Source organism: Plectropomus leopardus, chromosome 9 (assembly GCF_026936395.1).
Source record: "Plectropomus leopardus strain MGB_pleo_1.0 chromosome 9, ASM2693639v1, whole genome shotgun sequence".
In the NCBI taxonomy this organism is placed as follows: Eukaryota; Metazoa; Chordata; class Actinopteri; order Perciformes; family Serranidae; genus Plectropomus; species Plectropomus leopardus.
This window is the reverse complement of record NC_142184.1, coordinates 29,805,974-29,830,345: the sequence shown is the minus strand read 5'-3', so window position 1 is coordinate 29,830,345 and position 24,372 is coordinate 29,805,974. Positions and strand designations below refer to the sequence as shown.

Here is a 24,372-nt window from a genome sequence, read left to right as displayed (position 1 = left end):
GAAAGCCAAGGGCGTAGGCATGTGGCAAAGACAAGCCTCATCGCTCCATCCTCTTCTCTTTTATCTAAGCAGAGGAGAGCCCCGAGGATAAGTCCAGAGATGAAGGGATGGCTTTGAACCAGCATACGCAATAAAAAGTGACACTGCAACTTGTGATGTAGGCTTTTATCCTTGCTTGGAGTTTTCACGTTGGTTTGCTTCAGGGCGTGTTTATCTTTATACAATAGATTTGATATAAAGGAATATGTTCCACTGTGTTGGAGTACTTTTTTGTGAAACATAGTTAAAGGGACAATTCGACTCAAAATCAAAACTACCTGTAGTGCTATGTATCAGTCTAGATTGTTTTGGTGTTTTGGCGTGAGTTTCTCTCTTTATTAACATTTTGTGTCCCCTCTCTAAATTAAGACATTTTTGGGGGGTCTGTGTTTGTAGTAAATGCCGAAATAGTCATGATTTTTTTTTTCCTCAGCAGCAGATTGAGTCATGGTGGATAATTGATCTGTTGATCCAATCAGAGCAGATCTGATCAGATTGATGCATGGCGCAAGTGAAAGCAAACCTTTAGACCCAGCACAATGAGGGATTATGTTTCCTGTTAACTTCACCTGTGCTCTGCTGCTCCGTCTTTGCCCAGAGTACGTTCTGCACTTTGAGAGAGTGGTGAAATTATTCACGGAATGGCATATGTATTCCAATAACGCTCCCAATGAAAGCATAAAGCTACAAAATGTAACCTCAATAAATGGCTGCAAATGTTTTAATTGTAGTGGGCAGCCACAAATAAATGAATGTGTGGGGGAACCCTACTCTCTCCAAAAATCATGACCCGGTACTCAAGATAATCCACATAATAATAATCCACTTTGTTGTGAGCAGCTTCATAGGAACTGTTTTCTTAATGAATGAATGAATTAATTAATTAATTAATTAATGTTTACATCTTGTGCTGTCATTTTGGGCTTCTCTTCCATGATACATACTATCTTCTGCACGGTGATATGGTTGGCGGATGTAGATACATAGAAAGAAAATAGTTCCTACGTAAAACTGCTTACAACAAGGTCTGTGGATTATCTTGAGTAACCTGGTCATGATTTCTGGAAAGAGACATTGCTGTTGAGTTTTTCAATTGTATTTTTTTTTGGTGCTTTGAGCACTACAAGCCGAGTGCCAATTAGTTCCATTATGTTTGAGAAAAGGCAGAAAACTCTACAGCTGATATCTCCAAACACTCAGCAACTCGCACCAAAGCAATCTAGAATATGAATGGCACTACAAGAGGAAACATTTTTATTTTATAATACCCTTAAATATTTTATAAGGGTGAGCTATGAAGTTACAGATACTAAGTACCAGAGATGCTCATAGGTGTAGTTTGTTATCTTTGGACTGAGCAGCTATCTTTTCCCCCAAAGTGTTTTAATTGGCACAAAGAAAAATGAGTCACTGAAAGGCTACAGGTATTATCAGAACATCAATTTTAAATTTTTATCTAAAGAAACCCTATAAATGTTGCAAGCAAGCAGCTTGTGGAATATTTAATTAATAAAAAAAAAGATTTATGGCTGTTCTCTAGAAATTCTAGATAAACTTTCATTATCAAGATTGATTACTGAAAGGAGCAGGATGTTGTTTATCAGCCTTACAGTAACTGTCTGATGTTTGGTTGTTGAGTCATTGTTAAACAGCGATATCCATCTCTGCTGCCCAGGAAGGGAGAGGTCGGATAAGGCAGGGCAGAGAGGGGAAGGGGGCGTCCATCGCAGCTGTTATCTAACCTGTATGTGCTGCAGGGGTAAAACTTAGGCAGGATGGCATTAATCTGTAATACTGTGAACTTTAACACGCATGCTTTTTTTGGCAAGAAAGAGATCTGAATAACAGATCCCAGCTGCCTGGCTGGTTAGCTTTCACCTTTCTTCTACAGCGAGTGACTTGTTTTGTGCTAAACAGCTGTTATTACCTGTGTTACAAGTCTCACTAATTCAAGGTGTTGCCTCACTTGCACCTCATTCACATTTGGCAGTTATTACCTATAACCTTGTGTATAAATCAAACACCTCTACCCTCCTCCATGTGCATATTTACCATGATTGTGTGTGTTTACATGCACTCGCACATCTGGAGATCTGCCCTCCGTCATCTGTAAGCCATCCTGTTCTCCCACAGGTTTCTGTTTACATCTCCACCCTGCTGGCATTGCCGTAAGCTCGGTGACAAATCATCTCATTACAACACTGTCTAGTATCCCGTCAGTGGGTCTGCTTTTGTTCTCTGGAAAAACCCTCATTTAATTCTCAGACTCTCACGAGAATGATTGGGGATTATAGGTAGTCTATTTACAGTTCATGTTTTCTTGTTGTTTTCTTGGTCCCATCTGTCACTGTGTTCCCTCTCTTTGCCCACAGCCTCCAGCTGACCTATCTCTATTCGATTAAAAACATACACACACACACACACACACACACACACACACACACACACACACACACAGAAGAACTGAAGGACATAAATAGTTTTATTTCAGCATGTTCTTCTCTCAGAGAACAGTTCTTCCTTATCTTTGAACCCAAGTGGAAAATTTGGTCCATGGGGACCTAAGGGGGGGCTAAAGAGATGGAGGGAAGGTTGGGGAACAGTGGGAGGAGGAGGAAGGATTAAAATTAGTGAAATACAGCCTGTGACGAGGTGACTGGCCTGTCTGTCTAATTAGGCAAGAAGAGGCATTTCCGCTAGTTGGGGAAAAAAAATCTGCATGCCTGACCGTTTCACTGAAAATCTTAGCTCACAGACTCACAGGCTGCTTCTTTCGATGACTGCATGGACGAAACTCTTGGACTCTTATTTGCGTGTTGACAAGTAGACTGACTGAGTGATAGGCTTGGACTGGACACAGTTGAATGGCTAACAGTTATCCCAAAAGAAGACCAAGTGTGACCAATTTACTGAAAGGTTTCTTAATGAGATTAGAATAAATCAGTTTACCAATGAATGAGCTCATAAGCATTATAAAGTGTGCTTATTTTGTACAAACCTACAAGATAGTTCTAAACACAAAGGATGTTGTTACTAAATGTAAAGTTAACATAAAGTTACATTGGTTAGATTAAGGCAAGTGTAGTTATGGATGTTAGATTTTGGAAAAGAAAGATAGTAACAAAAATCTCTTGAAGATGACTTGGTTTCACATGGATACAAACACTGCTGTTCTGATGGTACACAATGGTGATTTATCTTTCACAAAACCGTTTGTGGCCAAATGTACCAACACTGTATATTAACCACACAGTAACCAGTAGCTACTCATGCAAAGGAAATTATGTTTTTGGTTGGTTTGCTTGTGTATTGCTTGTGTAAATGTTAAATTGTGGTTCTCCAGATTGGAAATTGGGATTTTTATATAAAAACAATAAATCATTCAGACTTTTTACTGTATTATTGTCACTGTACAAAATAGCTACTTATTTTCTTAATTTTAGATAACTTAAACTCATTAGTTTTATTGAGTAATCCATAAATAGTCTAAATATTTAGATGTGGCAGGATTTCAAGGTTAACAAGCTGGAAAATGTTATTCCAGATTTTGACCCTAACAGAATTGTTACTTGTTATTCAGATAGACAGATGTGACTCCTCACTATAGTGACTGATGAGTAGACCAATAGACTTAAACTCTAATAGTACCGACTGGAAAAATGGTTGGCTGATAAGCCATCCTACAGATGTTGTATGTTGGCAGAGCAGATCTTTGTATCACAGTAATGACAATCCCTGCTTCCCCTCCGTGTATCAGGATTCCCCTGTGTCTCTCGTCCTTATCCACTGAACATGTCAGAGTACATTTTACATAGTACTAAGCTGTGAACTGTTTGCACTGCCTGCTCCTCTTTACAAGAAGAGGATGTACAATCAAGTACAGATAGATAGAGGGGAAGTGGGGAAGGATGCTGGGACTAGAGGAAGAGCAACAAACCCCTCCTGATGTTTCTCCAACATAAAAGCCTTTCATCAGGACAGTTGCGGTTACAGTCCGGCTCCCCAACCCCTCTTTATTTTTAGGACAGAGAATGCATTCTGGATGAAAGAGTGACAGTGAAGAAACAGTCTGCTTTTTCTTTCTCTGATGCTATTTAAGCTGTGTTCTTCCCTTGTTGGAGCCATTTTCCCCGAAGGCCATGGTACTTATATTTTTGTAACAGAAACAGAACAAAGGAAGTGATGAGGAGATGGAATGATGGAGTAATGGCAGAAAAAAAGTGCACCATATGTCCGTGTTTTCTCAACACGCAGCTCAACATCACAGCTGACCCAACATTCCCCTCACTCTACAGACTTCCTGTCAAATGGAAACCACTTGGTTAAATTTCTTGCTGATTGTTGCAGTGATGTAAAGGAATATGTCACTCATTGCGGTTCAAACATGTTAGCCACAGCTTAGTTTTTTTTTTGCATTTCAGTGCCAAGGCATTAGAAATCACATTGGGGTCATTCTGTGTTCCCAGGGTCTGATGGTTCCCAGTTCTGTATGCTCTCTTAGGGTCCTGTGTTCCCAGAGTCCTATGCTTCCAGGGTTCTAGGTTAACCAGTCTACATATGAGCTCTCGAAGGACTCTATATTCTCAGGCTCTTTGTTCCCATGGTTCCTTGTTCCCTAGTTCTATATTTGCTTAATATGACCTTGGTTAGATAGGGAACCAGAAATTGTATTACCCTGACCGTGATGAAATTGTACTGACACGTCTTTGTCTAAATTTTGTTGCTCTCTCTGTCAGGACAGCAGTTCCCTAATTAATTACAGCCCCCAAAAATTAAAGAACTGTTACTTGAAAAAATAACAAGCAACTTTAAGAATTAAAAAAGGGATTAACTGAGGGTTAAAACAAGTCTACGGCTGGGCATAATTCTGTTTTTTCAACAGCTTAAGGTTGGGTAAGAGGCCAAAGGTTAGGGAATGGTAAAATATCCATAAAAATCTACTATTCCCATTGCAAAACAGGTGAGGGTTAGGAAAATAGACCTGGAAATGGGGTCCAAACCCTTTACACACATTCTTACTTGTCAATTTTAATCATAGAGTTGAATCTATTTTTGGCTCTTTGTCTGATGTCTTATGTATTATTCACATGCATGGAAAACCACAGCCATTTAAGGGACAGAGAGTGACAGGAGAGTAGCATGAACACAATAGACAGGTATTATGTCTCAACAGAATACTGGACTGGGGAACATAGGACCTTGGGAACTTAAATACATTCCCTTGCGACAAGCCAAAAAACAAAAAGTTAAGTAGTTTGTAAGTGAGTAATCTCTTGTTAGAGTTTTGTGGCCTTGAGCCCAGACCTCTGGTTTCCCTCCTGCAGCCTCTGCACTTCACCAAATACTCATGTAGTCTGTGTGAGTCATTCAGGATAACAGGATCCAACTGCATCCTTTAAACATTACAGAGACTGTGACTGTCTCTCCTGACTAAAGGAGTCACCACTTTATCACAGACAGCTCTGGTAATTGCTGAGATAGGCTGGCATGTTTTGAGTTAAAGCTGTGTGTGTGTGTGTGTGTGTATGCGCATGCGCGTGCGCGCGTGTGTGCAGCAATCAGCGACTGCGGGTTGAGCAAGGGAATGAACAAGTGAGTGAGCGTTGTTGATGAGACTTAAAACCATAAGCATGACAGCTAAGTTAGCCAAATTGGGAGTTCACCAGCATGCTGCGGTGTGTGTGTGCGTGTGTGCGTTTGTGTGTGTGTATGTGTGTATCAGCAGGGGCGTAAGCCGCACTAATTGGCCGGTGGTTTTGACCTTTCTTGAGTCTAACAGGAAGAGCTCATTTGGATATCTCCGTTACCAAGGATTTAAATATTGACACTGACACTGGTGCAGAACATGACTCACAGATTTTAGTGATATTCACTGTAAAGATTTGTTCTGGCTTTTAATTCCTGTCCTCGTGTCTTCTCGTCTGGTGTCCTGTCAGTTTACATTCATCTCCTCAGATGACGAACAAAAAAAAAATCAGGAATACTCTGCAGAGGGAGATGGGCCCTATAGCAACTGTTGATAGTCTGTCTGAATGAAGGCATTTTTGTGCATATGGTAAACACTGTTAAAGCAGAGGAGGAGGGACATTATGCTTTTGGAAATCCTTGCCTACTTATCAACAGGATGAATAACAGAGACACAGAGGGAGGGAAAGACTGAAGACTTTTAATGATGCCCTGTGTTGGGTGGATTGTTGGTTCACAGAGGATTTTTTTCCATTGCTGATGTCCCAATCTCTTCCAGCCCATGTCATGCCCTGCTTTGTTTATTTACCCACATTTATTTTTGTCCAGCTTAAGCTTTCAGCCCGTGTTTGGCTGGGAAGGCAGGGAAGATGGGTGTGTATTCGCTTCAGCCTTCTATATGTGCCTAGAAAACCTCCGTACAAGAAACATGTGTGCATTCCAGTTTGGACTTTCCATCTGCATAGCTTTATGAGTGCATGTGTGTGCAGTCCGTGTAGTCAAAAGTGTTGATCCCCAGCTCCATAACAGGGAATTGCATCCCTCTCGGTCATTAAAGCTCCGCTGCAGGGACCCATGTGACCTGTGATATCTTCGGCCTCCCTCTCAGCTGCTTGGAGTGAAAACGAAACAGCTCGAGACAGAGACTGCTTTCTTTCCTTTTGGGGTCAAAAGAAAGTGTGGGAACAAGAAACAAAGAGTGAGAGGGGGAAACATGTTGAAAAAGGGAGAAAAAGAAAGAAAACACAGATGAACGCTTTGTTAGCCGGCCCCACATGCAGAAAAGTGTGATATGGGAATCCTGAGTCCAGAGGATAGAAGTGTTTCACCTATGGTTGCTATTTTTGCTAAGCCGTGGCCTTGAAGTCCCCTCATGTTAGGCTGGGTGCTTTCTGGTTTTCTCATGAAGTCCACCTTGTCATGATTAAGAGGTATTAGACATGTGGGGTGCATTTGAAGGATAGTCATGAAGCTAAGCCAGGTAACTCTCAAAACTGCCATAAAATGAGTCCTGCAGGTTGTGCAGTAGAGAGCATCTGCATGTTTTGCCTGCCAGACATACATGAAAAATGTAAGACATAAAAATAAGTTTCCTTCAGAGTTTTTATTTCCATGGGTGCATGGAGTTTACAGAAGATGGCAAATTGTTGAAACGTCAGATGCCTTTAGGCTTCTGAAGCCAGGACTTAAAACAGAGATGCTCAATTGCAAGAATGTGACAAACTATACAGTGGTGACTATTACAGAAGTCTTTCCCAAGTCTGTGTATAACCCCACATGACAAACAGCTTTCCAAAAGATTCTTCTTGGGCGACATTCCAGTGAAACTGCAGTGGGATTTCTATCAATTTGTGAGAACCAAATTGCTCCCCGAGCCACTCTAAGCTCTGCAACACAGGCTGTTATGCAGAGTGGAGCAAAGGTAGTATTTCCCACCCATGTTAACCATAAGGGCTTTAGTGAACAGGTGGACCCATGTGAAAGTGTCCAAAAATAGAGCCTGTGATTGCAAAACTTCAGTCCAGTTGAAATTACTTTTAAAAAAACCCAGCGCGTTCTCATTTCCAGAGCGTCAAATATGGCCGCCTGGTCAGTGGTGTAATGAAGGGTATACCGGGGTGTAGGATGTATATATCCTCTTCTTTTTTAGCTGCTTAGGGTATATCCACCTATCAACCAGAAGTCATTGGAATATATAGGAGTATACCCACTTGCTCCTAGGTAACTGGCCCATCTACCTTGTAGTACACCCACCTCATAAACTACCACCACACCAGTGGCCCCAGGCCATGCACAAGGGACCCTACAGCATATGTATAAGGCATCCTGGGCTTTTAGTTTAACTCCAATTTAATATCGTTCATGGCAATAACAAAGTAGAAAGAGCAAAGAAGTCCAAGTAGAGGTGGTAGGTGGGTAAAACACACTTGTTGAATGACATACTCGTTGAGTTACTGTAACAAACATAGTTGTTGTTTTGTTTGTCTAACCCTGACAGTTTTTGTATAATTAACCAAGTAGGTTTGTTGCTGAAACCTAAAGTAGTTTTAGTGGCGAAATCTGCATTTCCTATGACAGACAGAAGTTTGTTTTGAAAGACACTGTAGCATGTTTCAAGCACAAATTGACATAAACTATCACATCCAAAACTGCAACCAGTGGAGTACCAAGAGCATCATAGTATGAAGGCTGGGCCACTGACAAGCTGCAGTATTTGACGAGTTAGGAGAGAGGACTTGTTGGACATCACATCCTCGTCCTTTTTTTCCTTCCTTTTTAAAAAAATGTAATTGGCTCAGACAGTTTCTAACCAACATGCCTTCACTTTTTCTGTTTGGAATTTGAACTATGACAAAAAACAGCTGTAAGACTTAAATATATACCATACTGCTCAAACTCAAGACAAGCTTGAACAATATTGCCTTGAAAGCAGCACAGGACTCTGTTCTGGTATTTGGACCATGTAGTTAGCTTTTTTGGTGTATTAACCAGAATGTCTGCTTGGCGGGGTTGAAGTAATTGTTAATACAAAATATCTGACTGGTCAAATTAGTATGGCAGTTTTTTGTGATCTTCTATGTCTGTACTACTTTGTTGAGTCAGTTGTGTGAAGGTGCTTTATTGATGCTGACATACTTGGGGCACCAACATTGTTCAGAGAAGAAATTGCCCTCTGGGGTCTTATTGCTGTAAGATATCACTGTTCTCTCTTCACTTCAAGGCTCCCTGTATTCTTCTTTAGCTTACTGATGATGGTGATGATGAAAGCACTCAAGGTTGCAGCCAGCATCGGCTTTTACCGCTGATTTGTTGCAGCTTTCATCAGTGTTCTCTGATTGGCTCTCCCAAGGGAGTTTAAGAAATGGGGAGACTATTAAGCCTAAGGCTAACTATCAAAAGAAATGCTGCATTAGTGCTGTGTACATGGAGCAGATATGGTTTGATCAGGAACTGGACCAGTTGCAACAGTTTCTTTTCTCACAGATGTGGTGGCTATCACACCTCTGTACTTAGAGAATTACAAATTCTTACTGCAGGAATGCAGGGCTTTATTACATTGTGCAACCATTTGTGTTGTTTTTTTTTATTCCATCTTGCATATTGCACAAGGTGGTTTGTTACATAGGTAAAAAGCAAAAAGCAATCTACTGTGTGTGTTTTAGACATACTGCGACACACTGGCCGCCATGCATTATGACTGGCACGCTTTATCAAAGTTGCAACAACACATTTCTAGATAAAGGTGGATTGAGGTCAACACCTTGATTTTTGGTCATCTCTGGTTTTTGTTTGACTTTACTGTAGGTGAGTGTATATGCAGCTATATAGTATATGCCCACCTCCTTTTCTTTAATAGCCAGCCAAAGAAGCCACCGGAATATATTTGAAATGTACCCACTGCCTTTTAGATAACGTATGCATCTACCTACTAGTAGATCAATTACTTTTACACCACTGATTTTTTTTTTTGATTATTTTTTGGGCTTTGCCTTTGTTTGATATGACAGCTTATAGTGTGAAAGGGAAAGAGAGAGGGGATGACATGCTGCAAAGGGCCAAAATTGGAATCAAACCCTCAGCTGCTGTGGCAAGGACATAGTCTTTATACATGGGTTATCTGGTCTTTCAGGTGAGCCACCGGATGCCCCATCGCTGATTTTAAATAAACAAAGTCTTGGTTTTCTGAGTATGAAACTCGCCAACATTAAATCTTGTGGAAGTTTTGGCAAATCTGGGCTCAACTTCTATACATGACTTTGCAGAGCACACAGCAAAAAGCTAGCCAGTGGGATACACACACAGGGACTCACATGCACTAATATGCACGACTGGACTATTTGCAACAACAAAAAACAGAGAAGCTGGGAGTACAGCATGCACACACAGAGGGAGCATGACTTTATTTTCTGCTCAGGGTGCCATTACCCCAATGCATCTTTACATAGCACATGGAGGTTTGTAGCTCTGAAGTCACAGTGACAGCCCTAGTTGCTGGTAACTGAGGTGTCCCGATCTGGGGAGTGAATATACTCAAACATTTTCTACAATGAATGTTAGGGCTGGCTGATATGGGCTGAAAATTGTATTGCAATACATATAATTTTATGTTTTACAGAATATATATATATATATATATATATATATATATATATATATATATATATATATATATATATATATATATATATATATATATATTTACCAAATTCCTTCTTTGATGTGACAATATTGTCATAATGACTAATGGTACTTTGAAATAATATTTACACAAAGGTAAAGGCAAGTATTAAACCAGGAAGAACTATCAGATAAGATATGAAAAGTACATCACTTTACTGTAATGCAACCTTTAAAATCATCTTTATTCCATTTAAAAAAAAAAAGCTTTATTTCATATCAAGATATAGGAAAATCCAATATCTAAGACAATAAATAGTCTCATATCTCGACTGAATATAATATCTTTATATTGTTCAGACCCAATAAATTTATATTACCATGAATAACTTTTTTTTCTTTAATCATATACAGTATCATACAAATACACCAAATCCCTCTCATATATACTGTCACAGGCTCTCCCAAACATTGCCCTCACACAGCTATTTCTCACACTAATAATAACATACCAAGGCTGCTACCTCACCCCTCTCGAAGCCCACAGCTCTTAAGCCATGCGTTGAGAGGAGAGAGCTGTGCATTATCCATTAGCTATGCTTCTACTGGCTTTGATGGATCAAAGAGCATGTAAAGAGCTGGAGGAGCCAGGGCCACTGCAGCAAAACAAAACGGACAGAGAGGAGGAGGACAGAGGGCTGGCAGATGGAGATGGAGGGAAGAGGGCAGGGGAAGAGATGGAGGAAGGGAGGGGGTGGCGATATGGTGGAGAGGGTTATGGAGGTCAGGGCTCTCTGAGTGCGCCAGCTGGACCCACCTGAGAGGAGGCAGCTGAGGGCAACATTTTAGATTGAGGAGCTGCAGGAAAAGAATAGTATGTACAGAGTAAAATGATCACACCATAATAGTTAATAAGTAAGCACTATCATTGTTTTGGCCACATTGGTCATTCTGAAGTCATGCTTCTTTAGGTGCTTTTTTTTAACCTTGTTATTTTTTAAGACCATTTTAGGCATGTACAAGCACTTGAATACAGAGCAAGTTAGAACAAGCTTGTTGTGAGCCTGTCTTTTTCAAGGATATTTGGTTACTGGGGATCAAACCTGTGACCTCTCGGTTTTACAACACTTAAGGAGACGTAAGAACAACAGTGGGGGGTTAAAAGGAAGGTGCAGTGAATGAAAAGATTTTGAGAAAGCTAGGTTGGAAGGCGGAAAGGTGAGAGGAAGACAAACAGGAAGGTGTTTGTTAGAAAGCGATTAGAAAAGAAAAGGGGGTTGAAGAAAGGGGAAGGAAATATTGAGATGGAGAGAAGAAGGGGGGTAAACAAACGAAGAGAGGGTGGTTGGGTGAAATGGAAGTGAGAGACTGGAACAAGAAAAAAGATGAAAAGAAAAGGAAAGAGGTAAAAAAGGCAGAAAAAGTACAGAGGAAGGGATGAAAAACAAGGCAATAGAAAAGAACACAATTTAAGAGAAACATGATAGCTGAAGAGTAGCAGAAACAAAAAATAGCAAAAGCACAAGTAACGAGGGCCATGAGCAGGGACCAAAAAATGGAGGGAGCAAGAAGAGGTGGGTGGAGGTCTATTAGCAGGAAGTTTGTGCGTAAGTGTTGGCCTGGGGAGATGGAATCTGGTGTGTCGTGTTTGTTCTGGCTTAGCGGCTGCCCTCTGCAGGCCCCTTCACTGGGTACCACGAGAGGCATACATTGAAGAGAGGAGGGAAAGATTAGAAAGAAGAAGAAACGGGTCAATGAACAGCGCAAAAATGTCAGCCCCCTTAAAGCCTGATTCATGCTCAGAAATAACAGCAGTTAAGGGTACATGGTCAAAATTGGGTAAGTGTAGTCATAACAACTGGAAATTTGAAACAATGTGGACTACTTCCAGGGTTGGCCCTGTGAGAAGAAACTGGAACCATTAGATGATTCCAGAAGGTTTTCATCTGTCTTGTTAGAAGCTAGTTGCTGAATTGCTTGAATTTTCCAGCAATACCACCAAATTTCATTATAAGTTTTGTGGCATGGATTTCATCGAATGTTCAGCACATCAAAATCCACAAAGCAAGAATGAGGTGATCACTAACCCGGTGGCATACGGTGCTTGCCAAACCTCTCAGTTTTCCAAGGACTTAACCAGTTTGCATTGTCTGCTGTATCCTCCTGGGATAGCAGAAACTCTCAAAATATATTTTTCTATCACCACAGCTTTTTGAGACTACAAAGTATACATGCAGTTTTACCCATTCAAGCAGAATGGGTAAGGTAAGCAACTGTTAAGCAAATAAAAAGATGTTCTGAGAGCCTGGTTAAACCTGGTACTAACGTGCGTTTTGGTTACCTGAACACAATGGGACAGCTGAGACACGTAAATTTGTCTATTATGTGTCTTCAGCTGACCACTGATGTTCAGATCTCATCACTGCCTATGTCACTTATGCTAGAAAGTCAAAGGGCCCTTGCACAGTTATTATGCCGCACACTTGAAAGGTGCTAGCTTGAATACTCCCTAGCCACATTACCAATTTTGGTCTTTCACGCTTGGATTTAGCGCTGTCCACTTGTGATCGGATTACCTAAGATGCATGTTACTACCAAGCAGGAACCTCTGAAAAATGAAGCAAGTGAAGTTTTACAAAAACTCAAATTTACTGACTTGAGGCTGGCTCCAAAACAGAGTCAATCACTTCAAACACTGGTCCTCACTCACTTGGTCCAATGGTTTGGTCTAGTGCTGCCAAAAAGGACTTGGTAAAATTACAACTGGTCCAAAATAGAATTGCACGTGTAGCTCTGTGCTGTACAAAAAGAACGAACATCAACAAAATGCGTGCCACTTTACGATGGCCATTGGTAAAAGACAGACTTCTTATCCCTCTGCTTTCTTTTGTTAGAAACATTTCATCCACTACGGTCCCAAGTATCTTGTACAACCAGCTCAATTTTAGCTTTGACAAACACTCCTACGACACCAGGCATGCATTACAAGGCCTCTTTATGCTTCCCTTCTCAAATACCAATTCAATGCAACACACAGTAATGTACAGGGCCATGAAAGAGCTGAATAGTCTTCCATCAAAATTCACAGTCAAAAAGTAAATCAGATTTTAAGAAGAAATTACCAACATCTCATGAAATCAGAATTGTCTTTTGATTACATCTGACACATACATTGTTCAATGTTTCTTGGGTGAATAAGACTGAGTAGTGTGTGTTGTGCTGCAAAACTGAAATTGTACAGTAGCTATGTTGTTGCCTAAAGTATCAGGAAGAATTTTATATTTTATGAGTTACCAAACCATAGAATTTATTTATTTTTTTGTTAACTGTCTTATGTACAGTACTGTCATGTAATGTACTTTTAATGCTATGCAATGTAATTTTCTTGTGTGGACCCCAGGAAGAGCAGCTGCTGCTGATGTGGTAGCTAATGGGGATCCAAATAAACAAAAAAATAGACCCCCATTGTTAAAATGCCCAACTTGGCAGCAAAAATAAACATGTTTATAGCCTGGTAGAGGAAGTAGTTTTGGTGTCTGTCGCTAATTTCAGCATTCATGACAGCTGTACAGAGTGTGACTTTTTTTCACAAGTCTCCTGTTTACATTTTATTAAAGTCCAAAATTGCACATATCTAAGGGCGGGGTCGCTTGAGTGACAGGCTGTCTGTGAGGCGCCACTACAGTCTGTTGGTCAGATCGACCCCTCACTCCTCCGTGGTATCCCCGTCTCGCCCAAATATGGTTACTTCTAGCTCCAAAAAAACAGGCTGATGACAACGGAAATGCAGAACTCTAGACTTCAAAACAGAAGTCCACAAACCAGTGGGTGATTGTCATGGTTGCTACGTCCGTTATTTATACAGTGGATGGTTAATGCCAGGTATAAAAAGGCTCTGAGGGACAGAGAAAGGAAGGCCATACATTTTGATTCCAGACATCATTTAAGGAGTATATCCTGAAACATATGCTGGTATGACCGACTGTGAACAAGCATGTATACCGATGTTATTCTTATATTTTATAGGTGATGTTAAATAATTATCAGCAGAACAACCATTGACTTGATACAGGATTTAGGTGTGTGTTTGATAAAACCGCTTGTTGAACCATCACCTGATTCTCTCCTTAGCTTTCTTTACTTCAACTAGAAAATACTTGAACACTCAGCTGTCTAGTTGAAAAGTAAATCCAGTTTATTACTGACACATTTACATTTCAAGGTCAGACTTTATCTCTCAAAGTTGCATGAAAGTATCAGTGAGGTTTGGAGGAGTCTCCTGTTGTTCGTTATTTAGTCTATGATAGTCTTCGGTATGTGAATGCACACAAACAAATAAGCACATACATTGTAAAAATCCCAGGATCCGAGGTTTATTTATCCTGGGAAATGGTCCAGATTTTGCTAGAGTTCCTGGGAGATGCAAGGTCTCAAATCCCTGTACACCCAGCTGTAGATGTGCAACATGTGGAAAAATAACAGTGTTGTTCAAAAAGACACTAAACACCTATCTGCTCACCATTGCAGGCTGCTGTGCCCAAACATTTTGGCCATTGCCTGATATGTAAAATGAAAGTAGAACATTTGAAAGGCAGAAGAAAGCAGACAATTGAAGAGAAAAAGAGAGGGGAAGGGAGTTTTGACTGGAACAGGAAGAAGGTAATTACTTGCTTGTGGTTGTAGTTGGAAGTTTAGTTTAGCAGAATGACAGAAGAGAGGTACAACATGCAAAGTATCCCAAAAATCATACCCAGACCTGCAATATTTCAAGATGGACCTTTGTGAAAGCCACATTTTTATCATGGCAGGTGAGTTTCATGTGTTGCGGCACTATTAAGCTCACTGTCTTTTTAAACAGAGACTTTTAGATAATGCATTGTTTCACATGCTCGTATTCAGAAAAAAAAGAAAACAGAAAAATAGAACGAAATTGATCTGTGTCAGCCAGAGGGAGCTAAGAGAAATCAGAGCCGGACCCATCTCAAACATATCTGGTCATGAATTGGGTTCAGGCTGGGATTAAAAAAGAACCACAACACAGGATAAGTTTGAGATTCATTTCCTAGCGGAGGTGGGGAGAAAAACTATTAATTCTCACAGTGAGTCATACAGGAACATTGTCCAGTTAGTCATTTGATAGGCGAACCTGAACCTGTTTCCTGTGACTTCTGTCAAACCAGGCGAGTCTCGATTTAGCCCATTATCTGTTCCTCTGCCTTCCTGTTGATGTCTGTAGTTACGTACAAGCAACAGTAAGAGACGGCGCTTGGTGCTTAAGGAAGAGGGGAAGAAAGAAAGATTAACACAAACTGTTAGCACGCACACTGTGGTGACACACCCACAGGTTCAGTGCCTGCGCAACTTCCCTTTTTTGCACAATGAGATATACACAAGCCCTTGCCCTTTTCCTGTATCCAAATAAACAGTCCAAAAAGCTCCATGTAGCGAGAACACTGCTTTGTGTGTATGTGTGTGTGTGTGCGCACGTGTGTGTGTGTCCATGTGTGTGTTACATAAGCATGACCATGGCCCTCGGGCCCCCTTCATTAGGGCTGCTGTTCAGCTTCCTTTGGTCACAGTTCATTGACCTGTAGTCCCATAACAGACACGGGAGTTGGACGTGTCTCTCTGTATGTTTTTCTGTCCCAGTGCTGCTCCAGCTGTGTAGCTGTGCGTTTGGCTTCACATTTGCACATACTTAGCATTTTCTAAACGTGCTCTCAAACATCAGTGGTGCTTGTATTTACGTGGCACTTAGGCGCATCTAAGTGGTTTCGCAGACAGTGTTTTTGCTCCATACATCATCATAAAAGTGTCCCTCTCTGTGTATTCCTCCCCCAAGTCTGGCCCCAACAAGTTACACTGCTGAGCTGTCTGATAGTGGTGAAATACTATCTTAATCTTAGATGGGCAGTGTTCCCAGCAGTAGTTGACAAATTGAGTTACAAGGTGAAAAGGTCATGATTTTTTTTTTTTTTTTTGGCAATTACACATGCCTGTGCAACTATACAGAGGCAGTTATTGTTATTATTGCTTCTTTCTGCAAAGACTTTGGTCCCCTGCATTGTCTGATGCACCAAAATGAAAAACAGTTATTCACATTACTTAATTAGTGACTCATTTCAAGTTTAAACATGTTTGTTGTTTCTCCAAACACAATCATGTCAAATATTTTAGCTGGGAGGCTCCACATTAGAAAAATGCTAAAACACTAAATATATATATATATATATATATATATATATATATATATATATATATATATATATATATATATATATATATATATATATAAAAGCATATACATTCAAGGCAACATGAAATAAAATACATTTTAAAGATACACGCTATTGTGAAATCTGGAGTTGTTTTGTAAGGAAAATTTCATTTCTACATAAAAGTAAAACTAATAAAAACAGATAAACAGACCGTGATGTAGCCTTATATGAGGGAAAGCAGCTAAGCTAGTTCAAGCAAGTCTCAGCAATGAAAATATGAATCTCAATGCTAATTTTCTATAAATAATAATTATAATTCTAAATATATATATATATATATATATATATATATATATATATATATATATATATATATATATATATATATATATATATATATATATATATATATATATGTTTGACATTTTGGGAAATACCCCCATTTACCGTCTTGCCAAATATTAAATGAGACCTTTGATGCCGCTCTCATGTGTGTTGGTTAGCCGACATATGAAGCCACGAGACGGTTAGCTTAGCTCAGCGTGTGTGGAAGGGGGAAATAGCTTGCCTGTCTTTTTTTAACACATTGTGTTTCTTTTGATTAACTACAAAAAACAAAATGTTAAAATGACAAGTTGGGGTTTTGCAGGGAGTTAGCTGCCAGAACTTTTCCTTGGCCAAACTTTCAAAGCTACCACTAACTAGCCAACATTACTGTAATTCAGTTTCATTTTTTGAAGTCAACAAAAATCAATATTACTTCTGACACATTTTAATGTCATAACTCGCCGCAGCACGGCATGCTAGTTTCCTTTATCTTCTTTTTCGTTTGCAAAGAACCCAGCATAGCTTAGCCTGTTTCCAGGCTCAGTGCATCATACTTACAGAAAGATACAAGAGTGGTATCAATTTTCCTGTCCGCCTCAACTATTTCCAACGATGTCAAACAACTTATTTAATGTGAGCTTTTTGTTCAACAGTTTCTCAGATTTTGGTGTTTTATTTGTGGATTTTTCGATCTTTTTTCGATTTTTCGAAGCATTTGCTCTTAATCATCTACTAACTGTGACTCCTACCCTCGGGCTACAAGAATGCTTGTTTTTTCACGTGTGTGAACCCTGTATTCACATGTAGCGGTCTTTGTGTGTTCCAGGTGACCTCGGCATGCATCCCAGCTCCCTCCAATGATCTGGTAAGTCATCAAATTCGTTTCATCAACAGCATTCTGTTTGCAAGAACAGTTTTCCCTTCTCTGTCTGGGTTTAGTTACAAGGTACGGCTTCCCAAAACCACCGTATGGTTTTCCTCCTGCTGAATTCCTTTTGGGAAGCCGAGCCCTCAACCCAGTTTGAGCTTGGTTCATTCCTGGAGCACTGTGGGATTCCAGTCTAGAAGAGAAAACAAAAAACAGTTAATGTTGCTTCAGGAAGTAGTAATGTTTATACATTAGAGAGTCTGTTTGTTTAATTAACTCTCCTTTCCTTCCTCTGTCTCCCCCTCCTCTTCTCTCCTCCTTTCAACATCCTCCCTTTGCCCCACTTCCACTTTTACCATCCTTCCTTTCACACCCCTCTCTCCTCTCTTCTCCTGCTGTCACCACTCCTTCCTCTCATCCAGCAGCGCAGAGGGACCGCTCCTTCTCGACACATCCAGCACATGGTGAGCACGTTGACCTCCCACCTTTCCTCCTTTTTCTCCTCACCCTCATACTTTTTCTTCTGCATCTTCCCTTTTCCCTGCCCCCCCCCCCATGTCTCCAGTGTCATGCTATCTATCTCGGAAATTTCCTAACCTGTCAGGGAAAAACCATGTGTGGCTTCATTGAATTTGATTTAGCACATGCTAAATAAACCAAAGGGATAGCAATGCCAGATACTCTAAGTCTGTGAAAATAAGAAACTAAAGCTTATGACTCGTGGACCCTGCAATGTTCATTACACGCCATAATTCGAAAGAGTCAGACAAGGATCGGAGTCATTCATGTCCTCAAAAGTGAAAGGTTGCATCATTGGGAGATCATACATGTGTTCAGTACATTTCATGCAGTCAGCCCATCAGATCTGATATTTTATGTCAAAGTTGCAGACCTGGCTTTGTGGTGGGGCTAGAGGGGAAGTCAGGAGTCATTAAAAACATACCAATTTGTTCCCTGGGGATATGGATATCAACAGTTACATTTACATGCACACTAATATTCCACTTTTAGACAATATCCTGGATTTGATATGGGTCATGTAAACAGCATATTCCTTTTTGATATTCTGAATTAGGCCTTAATCCAGATGTAGTATTTTCAGTTTATGACGTGTGGGACATACCGATTTTAGTCAGGTTTCAGGAGCATTCTTTGGACATGTATATACCGCATTCATAATATGCAACAGTTTGCAAAGCTGGTGTAGAGATGCGTGCCCAAAAGAAAAGCCCACATTTCTGATCTGAAGGAGAAACCCAATTCTTTTAAACATTATGAAAGTCTGGATCGAACAAGTGTGCCACTGATAGAAAAGAATATCCAGGGGGTGCTTGGTGTCCCCATTGGATAGAGCGGGCGCCCCATGTTTAGAGGCTGCAGCCGGTCGCGGTTTCGATTCCAGCCTCGGCCCTTTGCTGCGTGTCATATGCGTGGAATATCCACAAATGAAGCACAATGGCACAAGTGGCTGTGGCCATTCTACTTTTCCATATTTTGACGTGATGAACACATCCTAGGACACATTAATTGGTTTATGCACAGGTGCGTATACATTGGAATATTACTGGAATATTCATTTCCATTATCTGTGTAAACAGCTTAGCAGAACTATAGTCTTTTTTGCAATAAGGACAAAATGTGGAATAATTTGTGTAGGACTGTTTCTGACTCAGAATTATGCCAGTCAAATTGGATTTATAATCAGATCAATGAGTATTCGCCCATTTGTTTTGATTTGCATTGTTCTCCATAAAATTAAACATCTTCTGCAGGATGTTCAGTGTTACAGCGGCATTCGTGTAATATAGTAAACAAGCCAATGGTTGTGACTACAGGTCGCAAATGTGCAAAAACATTTTGAGGTGGCACTAGATAAGAAAGAAAAGCCAGTGACTGTATCATATTATGTTGCTGAGTGCTTCAACTTCACAACTTTCAAGCAGAAGGTCCCCCTACTCTCTTCTGTGCCGCTGCCTGCACAACGTCCACAGTTCCAAAGAGTAGAGTTAAAGTCAAGAGCACTCACTCCACAGCAAAGTCTGGGGACCAAACCGTCCCCAGAAGTACACTGCACAACACAAAAAAACGACTGCCTGACTTAAAGCAATCTCTGTTGACTGAGGGTCACCCACTGATGATTCGGATGTTTGACTTTCAAGGGTCAGCCGTAATTTTGTTCATGTAAACATAGTCTAACTTTAAATAGAATGGAAAAAATATCTTGTTCAAGTGCAATGGCACCCAAATTGAGGGCCTCTGTGTATTTTTCTAATCAATTCTTCTAAGTCTGACAAGAATAAAACCACATATCTTAACACTGTAATTTCTTTTTTACTTAATATAGTTTCATTCTATCAGTGATTTTGAGAATTATTTCCCCTCTGTACCAATTGTATCAGACAAAAAAGCTTTCAAATAATATAACATATCTATTATGGTCTCCATTTCATCGCTTTGTTAATTGTGCTGCTCCACTCCACACCTGCCTTCCTATTTTATCTGAAAGTAATTGTAAATAAATACTTTGGTTGACTTTGGTTGGTTTGGTTGGTACTTATTGAATAAATGAATAATAAATTGCAAGAGAGCCCCTGAGCTTGACTGGACCATGTATTTGGATGGTTGGATGCCCTTGTTAACCAGCTGTATTTTTTTTCCACAGGGGTCCACCAAGTCTCTGACCTATGCCAAACAGAGAAACACCCTGCCAAGGTAAAGGTCATGTCATTCATTTCTAATAATATAATGCTACTGAAGTGCCTTTTGCTTGGTTCCAAAGAGGGATTCTCCACAGAAGTTATTCAATGCAAATAATATTCATGGCTTTCCACATTGACACTGTTCCGTCTGCTGCCTTTCACTCGCTCCTAACACTAAAGGCTAACTCCTTCACTTTTTCGGAAGATTTAGTGTCAATCATGTGGTGGAATAAGTCAGCCTCTGATTGACCTAACATGTGACAAACAATATCCAGTTTCTCTCTTTTCCTACATCCTCTTTTTTTCTCTTTCTCTCCATCCAGACAGACAGACAAAAGTTTCATCATTCTGTGTGTGTGTTTGTGTGTGTGTGTTTGTGTTTGTGTGTGTGTGTGTGTGTGTGTGTGTGTGTGTGTGTGTGTGTGTGTGTGTTTTGACCCATGTCCGCCTTTCTCTGTCTCTCTGTGTGACCATCTGACCCCTGCTCTCTCTTCTCCTTCTCCTCTGTCTTTTTCCCCCTCCGTTCCTCCAGGAGCTTCAGCGTGGACCGCGTGATGGAGAGAGTCATGGAGCGCCACTATGACTTCGACCTGACCTACATCACCGAGAGGATCATCTCCGTTTTCTTCCCCCCAAAGCTGGAAGAGCAGAGATACCGTATAAACCTGAAGGAGGTGGCCGCCATGCTCAAGTCCAAACACCAGGACAAATTTCTGGTGAGGGAACGGAAATGCAATAATTACAGAAGCTTTCGCAAGATGTCACGTAGTTTGTCTGTGGTATTCGTTACAGCTGTGATTTCACCTCCCTCCTCAGAGTATTCACCTCCTGACAGCTGAGGAGGCTTGTTGCACAATAGATACAATATATTTTGACACATAGCCACAGGAAGCTGCAAAATACACTTGGCGATCCACAAATAAGCAGTCTATGTCTTTCTTTCTGTTATACCCATGAACTGAAATGACAACTGGCTACAGTGATGCATGTCTTTTCATTTTCAGCTCCTGAACCTCTCTGAGAGGCGCCACGATATCGCCCGACTAAACACAAAGGTAGAATTTTTCTTCTTGTCATTCTTGTGTTGAGAGTTGAGTTCACAGCCTCTGGTTTAATCTCCCTGAACCACATGATCATTCTCTCAACCACCAGGTTCATGACTTCGGCTGGCCCGACCTCCACGCCCCGCCGCTAGATAAGATCTGCGCCATATGTAAGGCCATGGAGACGTGGCTGACCTCTGACCCCCAGCACGTGGTGGTCCTGCACTGCAAGGTCAGAGTTCAGGGGGCCGCCAGGGTTTTTCAAAGCGGACGTCCCGCTGTTTCCTGGGCTCTGAAACAGGCAGACGTGTCCGATTGTAGAAATGAGTAAAGCCTTGTAGCAACATGTACAGAGATTGTAAATATTGCTAGTTTGCTAGTTTATATTGGTGATAATTTCAAAGTAATGGTGTTAAAAACTGTTAGTGTTATGGTTCATGGAAGTACAACATAAAAAAGGATTAAAGCTGAGTTGCCAATGGACAGAATATTTTCAGAATTTTAAAAATGTGCTTCAATTGTAAACAAAGGTTATCTTAAAGGAAAACTTCATCAAAATGACCATTTGGATAACAATTACTCACCGCCTGTTATTTGTTAAGAAAAAGTTTTGCTTGCATTCCTCCACAGTGAACAGAGAATCCAAAAATAGAAGCATTATTCATGAATGTAAGTAAACAGGGAGCAAACTGATGCAGTATAATCCAAATGTCATTTATCCAATCATATGCTCAGTACTTCCCAAACACATGCATTTTTGCTAAAATGTTACAATTTAAAACAAGTCAAAACCAAAAAGACTCATGCACAGCTGAATAGAATCCCCCAGTATGCCCAGGCATGCTTAGGGTGTGCTGCTCATAGGCAGAGGTGTTTTATACTCTAATATTTTAGCGAAAAATGCATATATTTGGAAGTACTGAGCATAGGACTGGATAAATTATACTTGGATCATACTAAACACAAGTTCAGTGATTGTTTGTAAACAGATGTTTTTATATCGGTTTGCAAAAAAACATTTGCTTTTTTTGGATTCCTAGCTTACCATGGAGGCATACAAGAACACTTTTCTTTACATATTCAAAGTGACATGTGGTGAGTATCTGATAAACAAATGGTCATTTTGTGGATGAAGTGTTCCTGTAAACAAGCCTCAATAACATTACCATCAGCCATGTTGCCCGTTGACTAATCTGGCTCACAGGATGTAGATTTGGGGTATAAATCCTGTCATTGGCTGCCAATCTTAGACGTTAACGTCTTCGAAATCCCTGTCACTTTTTGAAACTAGTCTTGCATAGCCAGACCTATATCCAAACTTTATTTTAACATTGTGTGAAACAACAACATCCTCTGAGCTAGCAACCTGCAGACTCAAAATATATTTTAATGTTTTATGTGGCATTTTCTTTTGTTGGGATTTAGCCATTCTAACACCAGCTCTCGCCGTCCAGACATTATTTTGCAAGAGCTACTTGGCTGCCTCTTGGGCTGCCTCGGACTGGTTTAAAGAAATACAAACAAACGAGTGGCTTTTTTTCAGTTGGTGAGTTCAGCCGGAACTTTCTCCAGTGCTGGCACAGCACAAGATCAAGGTCTGGCTATGTATGACAACCTGATGGCCTCCACTCAGTGTTTTCTATCTAGATGGCAGTGGTGGAAGAAATATCCAGATCCTTTATTTAAGTAAAACTGTAGAAAATCAGAATTTAAAAAAAAAAAAAAAAAAGCCTAAGTCAAAAGGTCCTTCATTTAAATATTATAGAACTGTTATCAGCAAAACTATCAAAGTAAGAACACTATGCAAATTAATTTTTGCAGCATCATGTATTATTTTAAATATTTGCATTATTGGGCTAGTTTTGTTGGGCAGTTTGGTCTATAACTATTCATAGTAGTAAAAATACAATATTGGTAATGAAATATAGTGGGGTACAAGTATAAAGTAGCATAAAATGGAAACACTCAAGTACAAGTACATCAAAATTATACTAAAGAGAGGTAAGGAGCAGTGTTACAAAAATAAACATTCAACTAATGGAATGCTTATGTATGATTACATGCTGCAAATACCATCATGGATAAATGAGAACATGTATGTCAGTTACAGATTTCCTCAATTGCTTGTTTGTTTAAAGAGCCTTAATCTCTACATTCTCTGTTTCTGATGTTAAGTGCAATAAATTAAGTTAGATATTGCAGCTCAAATATAACTTGCCTAAAACCAAAATTGCAGAGTGCAACATGTAATTTAATAAGCCAGAAAATTAACCCTACAATCAACATCAAACTCTGTCAACCCGCTGTTTCACTTCATTTAGTGATTCATTCTCGTCATCCTTTCAGGAAAGTGGTGGTGATTTGAACTTTTCCACCACTACCAAAGCAGTGACCAGCTTACACTGAGGGCGACCGAGCTCCCACGGCTTGTCTAGATGTTTTATTTATTGGTTTTTGGTCAGGAGAATTTAAATACTAAAACCAGACTACTTCTGTGGTCTGCTGACTTCTCCAGAACATTCCAGCTACAGGCAATTCTCTCCCAGCTGCAGATCACGCCAGCGACGGGAATACACAAGGTTTTTGTCAATGAAGAATCTTCCATTGAGAGATGCACAGAGCAAAACAAGCTTTAATTTGTGCTTAGGTGCAGCCTTCTTATTGGTATCTGGAGGGGTCGCATTAGGAATTTGAGGCTGGAATGTCTTTGGAATGTGTCAGGAAGGACGGAGCACCCGGTGTGAAAAAAACACCACAGGGAGCTTTTTAATTTGAACTCAAACTGCTTCTCCACATCTTTATATGTCCTTGGCTTGTCTGCATCTCTTCGCTCTGTCTAACTGTGTCTCTCTCTATCCAAAAATCGACCATGCAGTAAAAATGTCAGATCTTATAGCTGTAAAAAGTCAGCTGTCTTGGTCCAAACCACAGCGCCTGAGGATGAAATCAGCACATGGTGACTTTTCCCCTGATGTTCTCTCTCTCCTACAGGGCAACAAAGGTAAAACAGGCGTCATCATTGCAGCGTACATGCACTACAGCAAGATCTCTGCAGGGTGAGTGTGTGTGTGTGTGTGTGTGTGTGTGTGTGTGTG

The 24,372-nt window shown here is 40.3% G+C and overlaps 1 protein-coding gene across 5 annotated transcripts in view; it reads left to right on the top strand.

The window, feature by feature from the left end:
• tns2a (tensin 2a) overlaps positions 1-24,372 on the top strand; it is a 71,640-nt gene that overhangs the window by 25,841 nt on the left and 21,427 nt on the right. For 4 of the 5 annotated variants that reach the window (XM_042492462.2, XM_042492464.2, XM_088082477.1 and 1 more), the window contains 7 exons: positions 17,494-17,532; positions 17,958-17,999; positions 20,198-20,247; positions 20,767-20,950; positions 21,239-21,289; positions 21,387-21,509; positions 24,269-24,333. In XM_042492462.2, coding sequence (XP_042348396.2) covers positions 17,494-17,532; positions 17,958-17,999; positions 20,198-20,247; positions 20,767-20,950; positions 21,239-21,289; positions 21,387-21,509; positions 24,269-24,333 — 554 coding nt within the window. The remainder of the gene's footprint in view (positions 1-17,493; positions 17,533-17,957; positions 18,000-20,197; positions 20,248-20,766; positions 20,951-21,238; positions 21,290-21,386; positions 21,510-24,268; positions 24,334-24,372) is intronic. The other variant, XM_042492465.2, reaches the window with a different exon arrangement.